General features: G+C 43.4%; 1 protein-coding gene across 2 annotated transcripts in view; it reads right to left on the bottom strand.

The window, feature by feature from the left end:
• The window catches only part of DPP6 (dipeptidyl-peptidase 6), a 629,240-nt gene that overhangs the window by 252,172 nt on the left and 367,025 nt on the right, over positions 1-10,043 (bottom strand). The window contains exon 6 of one of the 2 annotated variants that reach the window (XM_011973070.1): positions 6,800-6,852. The exons of the other annotated variant lie outside the window; for it this stretch is intronic. Within the exon in view, the coding sequence (XP_011828460.1) occupies positions 6,800-6,852 (53 nt within the window). The remainder of the gene's footprint in view (positions 1-6,799; positions 6,853-10,043) is intronic. 2 annotated transcript variants of the gene reach the window in all.

The following is a 10,043-nucleotide window of genomic DNA, read 5'->3' as shown; positions in this document are numbered from 1 at the left end:
AAAGGGCTGGAAAGGAATGCGCTAACCAACACGGGTGCTGAGAATTCTCACGGCTGCCCTCCTGAACTCGCTACCTACAGACTGCTCATGGTAGAGAGACCTCTCCGGATGGCACCAGGCTCAACTCACAAGGAGCCCAGGCTGCCACAGATTTAATTAGAAGGACATGGAATATAAACACTTGAAATCTGTCTTCCTTTTCCAATAGAACGCCAGCTACTCATAATCACCATTAGTGTGGTTTCTACATTGTGTAGCCAGGTTTCTACACCGTTCCAACCTGGCTGCTGATTGAATCCACAATTCTGATCTTCCTTTTTCTTCAGTGTGTGCTGTACATAAGCACAAAACTAATTCGAGCCTACTGTTTTCATCACATTCCTCTTCTGCTCAGAAAGGTTGCTATGTTCTTATGGTAAAGACCAGTACCACTGGGTTTTAAACACTGAGTGTTTCAGTTGTCTGCACTCTAGGTACCTCCTAAAACCTACCTAACCCTATGCCTGCCCATGCTGAGTCCCATGTGAACACTCCAGCAGCAGCCCGGTCGGGCACCTCATTAATTCTAGGAAGTGTTGGCTCATGCAAAGGTCAAGTTCATTTCATGTTTTACCCTGCCTGGAGTATCTCCCTCCTGTCTTCATCTATTAAAAAGTAAACAAACAAACAAACAAAAACTCAACTATGAGGCTCAGTTCAAGTCAAACTTCCTTCTTGAGACTGTTTATGACGGTGATGCCTTCAACCCTCTCCTCCTTCTTCGGTGTGCAGTGTTAAAAATCCTCACTTCAAGCCTATAATCCCAGCACTTTGGGAGGCCGAGGCGGGTGGATCACGAGGTCAGGAGATTGCGATCATCCTAGCTAACACAGTGAAACCCCGTCTCTACTGAAAATACAAAAAATTAATCAGGAGTGGTGGCACGCGCCTGTAGTCCCAGCTACTGAGGAGGCTGAGGTAGGAGAATTGCTTGAACCTGGCGGGTGGCAGTTGCAGTGAGCTGAGATCCCGTCACTGCACTTCAGCCTAGGCAACAGAGCTAGATTCTGTCTCAAAAAAAAAAAAAAAGAAAAGAAAAGAAAAGAAAAGAAAAGAAATTACTTATTTAAAGGACTTTATGACATTTTATTATATAAGTCTGTATCTTTCCTTTGCAACAACATTTCAATTTCTTAAGGATAGCAACCATGCTTTCATTGCTCTAGATAGTATTTCAATAAGTATTTGCTCACACAGTATCTTTTCTGCTTCCACTGAGGCAAAACAAGAATGCTGAAAAGTTAATTGCAGAAGGTCAGAATGAGATGAAATTAAAAAAAATTATTGAGTATTGAGAATTGTAGACAGTTGAGGCCATAGATACCTCTTTTAAGAGGGAAATTAAAATTACAAAGACATTATAATTACCTGAGTGTCATGAAACAAGCCTCAGCTTAGAAAAATTATTAAAGAGAATTGTTTGATTGTAGGGTTATATTATTCCTTCGTTTGTAACAGAAAAGATTTTCAAGATGGCTAGAAACTAAAGTCTGATAATATTTAATTATAAGACTACAAATATATATTGGGTACATACTACAATACTAACTAATAACTCACTACATGCAAAATTCTTTGCTGGGTGTTTTGCATATATCATTCCACTTAATTCTTTTTTTGAGATGGGGTCTCGCTCTGCCACCCAAGCTGGAGTGCAGTGGCACAATCTCAGTTCACTGCAACCTCTGCCTCCCAGGTTTAAGCGATTCTTGTGCCTCAGCCTCACCATGCTCAGGTAATTTTCGTATTTTTAGTAGAGACGGGGTTTCACCATGTTGGCCAGGCTGGTCTCGAACTCCTTACTTCAAGTGATCCATCCGACTTGGCCTCCCAAAGTGCTGGGATTACAGGCGTGAGCTACCACACCCAGTCATTCCATTTAATTCTTCTAACAAGCCTATGAGGTGGGCACTATTTTGTTTTGTTTTGTTTTGTTTTTTGAGATGGAGTCTTGCTCTATCTCCCAGGCTGGAGTGCAATGGTACAATCTCGGCTCACTGCAACCTCCGCCTCCTGGGTTCAAGTGATTCTCCTGCCTCAGCCTCCTGAGTAGCTAGGATTACAGGTGCCTGCCACCATGCCCAGCTAATTTTGTATTTTTAGTAGAAACGAGTTTTGCAACAGGCCAGCCTGGTCCCGAACTCCTGACCTCAGGTGATCCACCAGCCTCGGCCTCCCAAAGTGCTGGGATTACAGGTGTGAGCCACCACACCAGGCCAAAGTGGGCACTATTATTATGATCTTTTTATCTGGATCCTAAGACCTACGGAAGTAGGACAGCTCTCGAGGTCACACAGCCAGAAGTCAACAGCAGAATGGGCTCAAGTTCAGGTCTGTGTGGCTGCAGGGCCTAAGTCATTCCCTGGCATGATGCTATTAGGCTGGCACTGGGCACTGTACTTTCTCCACCTAGATATCTACTTCCTAAAGAAACAGAACAGTCCTCTGGATCACAGTCTATAAACTTAGAGAGCAATTCCAGGTGGAAGGAAGAGATGTCCCAGTGTCCTATTTCCACAGATACAGAATGTGGCTTTAAAAAGTCAACTACAATTCTAAAGAAACACAATTTTTTCACAATTTTGTTTGGTGCCTGAAAATTACCAGTAGGTAAGCAAAGTTAGAGCAGCAATATCCACAGAAGACGGCCAGTCATGTAAAAAAATGCCTTTGAACACCCAGTAGTTTCTATTCTATTATGGCTCTGAGTTTGCCAGACCCCCAAAGGCCAACGTTACACAATAAAGCAATATGACCGATTTTTCTTCAAATTGATTTTGGTTATAGAAAAAGAGTCCATATGTCTCTCAGAACAGTCCTAATGGATATGAGACTACATTTTAGAAATACGGTATTACTACTATTAAAAGTGTGTATTATGTATATGTGTGCGTATAGAGCTAAGTAGATAGATACTAGACATAAATATAGATAATTTTGCCTTTGGCTTTAGACCCTAAGAAAATATAAAGGCAAAACTAATTCTAGAAAAAAAAGTCACGCCAGGAAAATGTCAGGCAGTAGCCAAGTCTACAAAAATATTTACTGGAAACACCTAACAGACCCTTGCCTCCACCATGGAAGATTGCTTTATTTTATTAAAATTCTGATATAAAAACTTTTAGTGAAACACTTTATGTTAAAAATAACTAACTTTGGTTCTACTAAAATATAGATTTGTGTAAAAGTCATGTGTCGTTTTAGGATACAATTTAAGAATAAAATTTTTGGAAGCTTGGTATGTCAAAGTCAAACAAACCTACCCTTAGATAATGGATTTTTAATTATATAAAAATTCTGCTGTCTTGGGAGTCTCATCGCAACTCCTGCCTTCCATGCAGAAAGAGCTCTACCTGGCCCCAGCTATAGAGGTCACAGCCATCTATAGGCTGGGAAGCTAACAGGAGGGGACAGGGGACTGAAAGGAGGGAAGCTAACAGCGGGGACAGGGGACTGAAAGGGGGATGGGAAACGTAGTCCCTCCTAAAACTCTTCTGCCATTTGCAAAATGGAAGGACACTAGAAATCAGAGGGCATGAGATCGTTAATTAGGCCTTTTTCTCTGGCTGGTTGGAAAGCCTGAAGCTAAGAAAAAAAAATCAAGTTATAAATGACAAAACCATCCTGAAGATTGCACAGTCTCTGGCTTTAATTTAGAGGGAGGAGTGAGGAAAGGAAAGATGAGAATTAGTAAAAAAGGTACAGATTTGTGTTTTCAAAATCAAGAAAATCTCTTAGTTTTCTTGTATATGAATAATGTACATTTAAATATTTTAGTAGGGACTTTTTTATTTTTAAAAGACAATTGTGCTTTCCTCCCTATCCAAAACCCACCTAGATCCTCAGACTTAGAGCTCCGGGCTATGTTCTTCTCCTGCCACCTGGTGGAGCACGCACACCGGTGACAGTGATGACCGAGAGGTCACGAAGCTCCAGACCCAAGGAGATACCACTCAGAGATTCACTGTCTCATTAAGACAAATCAGACTCTGACAATATTTGCCATGAATTAATTGGCTAATTTCTCATAAATGGTCTTATGTCAAAGAGGAAGAATTGAGGAGGTTGAGCAACGCCGCTTCAGAGGAGCTGTGTTCAGTGACATGGTGACAGGGTGGGACACTGACTTTGGTACCCCCAGAGGTTGTTTTCCAATAAATACTCTTGCTACATCTTTCAATCCTATAAGAACCCTCAGAAGAGAAACTCGTATGTCACTACAAATCTCATCTCTAAAGTTATCACATTTGTTCTCTGCATTGTGAAATTTGAATTAATCTCAAGGGTTTTTTTGTTTGCTTCTTTTTGCTTTTTTGTTTTTTAGACAGAGTCTTGCTCTGTCACCCAAGCTGGAGTGCAGTGGTGCAATCTTGGCTCACTGCAACCTCTAACCTCCCGGGTTCAAGCAACTCTCCTGCCTCAGCCTCCTAAGTAGCTGGGACTAGAGGTGTGTACCCCCATGCCTGGCTAATTTTTGTATTTTTAGTAGAGATGGGGTTTCACCATGTTGGCCAGACTGGTCTCAAACTCCTGACCTCAAGTGATCTGCCCTCCTCGGCCTCCCAAAGTGCTGGGATTATAGGAGTGAGCCACGAGGTTTTTTTTTACTAGCATGGGATTTCGAGTCAACCTGACTTATGCTGAGACTCCAGCCACAGCATACACTAGCTAGGACGTGAGGGGCAGGTGATGACCTCTTGGAGCTCTCACTTAAAATGGAAATAAGAATGCTTTCCTCGCAGGTTGTTGAACAGGGATAAAGGTATATGAAAGCCAACCAATAAACGAGGGGGATTATTCTTGCTCTGATTCTATGAAAGACATCAGAAGCAGCTCCCTCCATGTTAAGGTCATCTACAAGGGGGATCATCACCAGGCTCCGGGTATCTAAGTGCAGAAGCCGATCCTTGGCCTGAGCTTTGCCAGCTTGTTTGGCAAACCCCTGTGCCAAGTTCCTAGAATCTGTTTCTTCCAAATTCTGACTGATGCAGTAAAATATTAACACAATACGTTCGGCATCAACCACTTTTAGAGTTTCGAGTTTTACAAATTGATATAAGATGGAATGAAATATCTATCATCTACAACAAATTCTATTGTTCCCAGAAGGGGCAGATAAATCTCAAGGCATAATTATAGTCCTGCCTGCCATGACCTCTGAAGATGTATGTCAGTTTGTGAAAGAATAGGATAATTCCTCTTTACTGAAGAATATTTGGGTTTCTATTTAAAACATACTTTTAATGAAAAATTTGTATGGATACTTTATTTTTGCAACGTGGGCCATCTTTGCTTTCTTTGGGCTTCATTTTTCTAACAATCTAACAGAAACTATCGGTCACATTTTGCTGAAGATCCACATGTGTCTTCCCTTTGTCTAAAGCCCACATGAAATTAGTTTATTCGTGTTTGTTTTCCAAGGACATGCCTCTCTTCTAAGCTGTGTCGTAAACAGACAGCAGCAGCTATAAACACTCATGCTGTGATTAATGCTTGCTTATGGAACAATGCTTTTTAGACACCCCTGCTGTTAAAATTTGCTTGGGAAATGAGGATGCTTCAACCTAGATATTCACAGGAGCCTACACGACACTGCCTGCAGCACAATTCAGTTTCTTTATCAACCTTTCCTGAGCACCTCACCTTTGCAAAACACAACAATAGAAACCACAGAAGACAGGAAAGAGAAACTTGAGGTGGGGAAGAGGAAGGCCAGGAGAATAGAGTAAGACTAGGGGAGGGGAGGACGAGGGAAGAGGAGACAAAGGAAGAATAAAGATGAAAACAACAAAAAGGCCTCCTTTGCAGACTTTCCTAGTCCTGCAATTGTTTTCCATCTGTGTCTGACTTAACACGTGGTTTCACCATCCTGCAACTGTTTTCCAGCTGTGGCTGACTCAACACGTGGTGTCACCAAACTCTAACCCGTGTCTTTCCTGCTCTGGGTTCCAAAGGTGAGGCTGATCAGGCATCAGAGGGTCATGTGGGGGACGTCTGCCCAGCACTGAAAACTAAACTCGCTCCTGCTCCGGACAATACATTATTGAGAGACCAATTGAGGTTAGAAGTGCAATCTGAGATCATGAAGCAGCACGGAGCCGGGCGGCCCCGTCAAAAGCAGACACTGAAACCCGGCTCCTGGGAGCACAGCCAAGCTCAGAAAAAGCCGTAAAATAAGAACACACACGCCCCTGAAACTCCCTTGGAGTGATGGGTAGAACAGCGCTAACCCCACTTGCTGAGATGGACTTGCCCACCCCATTCCCAACGCACTGCTGAATTTCTGACCAGAGTAGTTTACCTTAATCCCATAAATATGTTCCGGATTTGTTTCTGATGACACGTGGTGGGCTGAGGGGGGCTTCTATTGTACCAGCGTGGGTATAACCAGGAACACTCGTGGGAGGCTGAGGGCCACCCCACCATGCCTCAGAGGAGGCTGCAGGTGATTACAAAGCAGAGGGGAATGTCCCGCTCTGCAAAACCTCCAGGGTCAACCGCAGGAACCAGCACAGGAAGAGGGCAGAGTTGCTCTAGGAAGGGGGCTTCACAAATGGGGAAGTGAGTGGACTCGAGTGACCCCCTGACATCCTTAGTGTCATTATCTAGGGAGAGTCCCAGAGGTGCGCAATATCAGCACCCTTGGCTATGAGAACTAGAATGCCATTTCCCGCCCTAAGGGTTAAGCAGTTCGTCCATGTTCTACCCTTCACTTTGCCCTGCAGATTTCTAATTAAAAGAAAGGAAAGAACACTCTTACCCATGAGGAATTTTGCTCAGGACATAATATCCAGTATAGGAGTGTTGATATATCTGCAACAGACAAAAAGGAAAAAAAGCAGGCATTGAGACAAAGGCTGTGACTCTGATATTTTTCAATCACTGTGAATCCGAACAAACATCAGTGAACCCAAAGCAGCTAATCCCGACACCTGGAGGCAAAGTCTTTTATTTACATAGGAAGCCAATTTGCATATCTTGTTTATTTTAGTTTCAGCATTTGCAATGGTTTATGGGGCAGCCAGAGGCTTGATGTCATCTCCATGGCTACCTGGTGTGTGATTAAATTAGGGGCACAGATTTCAGGCTTAACTAAATATAGCACAGAACTAATGAGGACACCTTGGTCATTGGAGACCGTCAGGCACAGTCAGCTAGACCCAACAGGTCAGTAAAACCCATGTACAGCTAGAGTTCCCTGTGGGTTATGGCAAGGGGTCCACCAGAAATTCCACTGTGTGTCTTCAGTGAGTTGCAATATCGAAGTCAAGGCAGGCTTAATTGGGCACACTTTTGACCCTCTGTACAATTGGATATGCATCTTTTAGTTTCGAGAGAGTAGTCAATAAGAGCTTACTGAAAAAGGGCAGTTGGGAGTATCACAGCTTTAAAACGGAGGTAACAGAAAACCAGAAAAACAGTGCTTCCAAACTCCTGTGACCCTCAAATCTCGCATGCCTTTCCTAACCTCCCGAGCCGGGAAATGACTCCACAATCCATAGATAACCACGAATAGAATTCGAGGGTTGCCCAAAAGAAGGGAGAAGATGGCAGTTTGAGAAATGTTAGCATCCTTCATCACCAGCCTCCTGAGTAGAGACCTTGTTGAACATACGGAATATGTGGGTTACTCTGTTGCATTGAACCATATTTCATTTCCCCCAACCTTCTCCTTTACCTGTGAAACCTTTGAGAGCTGGTGCCCTATGTGGCTAAATGTTCAGTGGCCAACATTTAAAACCACCTTTCTAAAGATAATAGGTGAGGGACGTGGAGGCAAAGGCAGACATATCCAAGGTAGAGTACTTTGAATAGGGAAATGCATTTGGGGCACCAATGATGGAAATGAGCCTGCAAAGAAAACAGGTAGGATTTGCTAATACCACCATTCCCTACCTAGCCTGGATCACTGAATTAACTTCTGGAAAATCACAATGGTCTTGGAGTTATTTGGAGAAACAGGACCCAGATATAAAAATAAACAACAGCACTTAAATCCCAACACTCTGGTGCTTTCAGAGATCTTGAGACTCCTGAACCAGAAATACGGGGCCCAGGGCCCCTAGCTTTGAGGGCGGCGGATGGGGAAGTGCTACTTTAGTTGTAAAGAAACAGCCACTAAGAGACAGGACTGTGTAGGAGAGCTTTATGGAGCTGCCATAGCAATCTAATAAGGAACACAGAACTTAACTTCTTTTGCTATTTCTGCCAGGACGAGTGGTGCTGCTTGCCCAGGAGAAGGAAGAAAGGGCCTAGTGCTGGCTCCTGTGTCCTGAGCAGGTTACTGCTCAGAGAGGACCCATTAAAGGAACCCACACGGCACTGTGACTAAGCCATGCCTGCGTGAGCTGGAACAGCTTCCTCAGATGCAAGAGCAGGAAGCTAGACAGAGCTGATCTCAGGTTCCCATGGTTATGGTAGATGGTATGTTATATAGAATTTCTGAACTCTCCTTCCAAAACCGCCTTTTCATATGATTGATCTCACTTTGTTTTCATAGCATCCCTAGGGGGCAGAAGTTACCTTTGGTCAGATAAGAAACTGAGGCACAGTAAGAGAAGAGGAAGATAAAGGAAAGAGAAAGGGGGAAGAGGAAAGGAGGAGAGAGAAGAGAAGAGAAGATATGGAACCTAATTCTGTACCCTTTAGTGTTGGCTGACTTAGTGAACAGAATACAGTAACAGTGATGGTGTTAAGCTTCTGCAGCCAGGTTATAAGAGGTATCATGGCTTGTTTTTTGCTGTCTTTCATACCACTTGCTCTGAGGAAGATGGCTGCCATGTTGTGAGGACACTCAAGCAGCCCTGTGGAGAGTCTGAGGCTCATCCCTGTTAGACTGCCTCTTGCCAGCAGCCATGTAAGTGGACGTGGAAATAGGTTCCCCATCTCCGGTCAAGTCTTTGGATGACTGCAGCCTTGGCTAATGCCTTGATGCCGGCCTCATGAGGGACCCTGAGCCAGAGCCACAAAGCTAAGATGGTCTCAAGTCCCTGACCCACAGTGACTGTCAGATGATAAATGTTGGCTATCTTAAGTCACTGAGTTTGGGGTATTTCTTATATAGCAACAGGTAAGTAATATAGCTAGTTTAAATCCAGATAAAACAGATACTTTTAAAATCAGATTTAGATCCATTTCTTCTGAGCTACTGGGTTTCTTCTTTGTAAACTTCCAGCAACTTCTAAAGCAAACAGATAAATTCCTTGTTAAACTAGTATCAGGACAGAGGTGGTGAGGGGCTGGGAGAGGACCACTCCCAGACCAAAGCACTCAGAGGAAAAGCCTTTGATATTACTGCAGTCAAGAGTCCAAAGTCCCAGAGATGGTGACAGTGGTGAGCTGAAGTGGGTGGTGGGGGTGGGGAGCATTTATGGAGCACGTACCACATATTAGGTACACTGACAGCTCCTTATCATGCAAGAACTCATTTAGTCTTTATGAGGTAGATCTTATTATCCTATTTGTACAGGTAGGAAAGTAAAATCTTAAGGAATTTAAGTTAAAGTCAAGTGGGATTTGACCTGAGGTCTGTCTCTCTCTAAACGATCCCTTGGAAATTGCCTGAACCAAGCTTCTATCTTGTAATTCTCAAGTCAGAAGTCCACATTGGCTGTTGTCAGCTGAAAATTTCAGGATAGCAACAAATAGAATAAATACGCAAAGTAAAAATACCTGCCATTTTCTTGGTTGAAGGCCCATTGCTTTAATCCATCTAGAAACAGTGATTTAAATTAATTCCCTGGTTATGCCATCCCCAAAAGAAACACCTAGAGTTACATCTTTACGTTCATCTTTAGATATACCACTACACACCCCTGCAGTTCAGCTCTGTGGGTATCTTTTAGGTGGTGCCCATGAGAAAGGAGGAGAGCAATTAAAATAACCCTATCAAGGCCATGGCAAGAAGAAAGAAGGAGAAGGAAGAAGAAGAAGAAGAAGGAGAAGAAGGAGAAGGAGAGGATGGAGAAGGAGAAGAGGAGGAGGAAGAGGAGGAGGAGGAGGAG

The sequence above is a fragment of the Mandrillus leucophaeus genome, unplaced genomic scaffold, assembly GCF_000951045.1.
Source record: "Mandrillus leucophaeus isolate KB7577 unplaced genomic scaffold, Mleu.le_1.0 Scaffold134, whole genome shotgun sequence".
Lineage (NCBI taxonomy): Eukaryota > Metazoa > Chordata > Mammalia > Primates > Cercopithecidae > Mandrillus > Mandrillus leucophaeus.
Note: the sequence above shows the minus strand (reverse complement) of the source record. Positions and strands in the feature narration are given on the sequence as shown.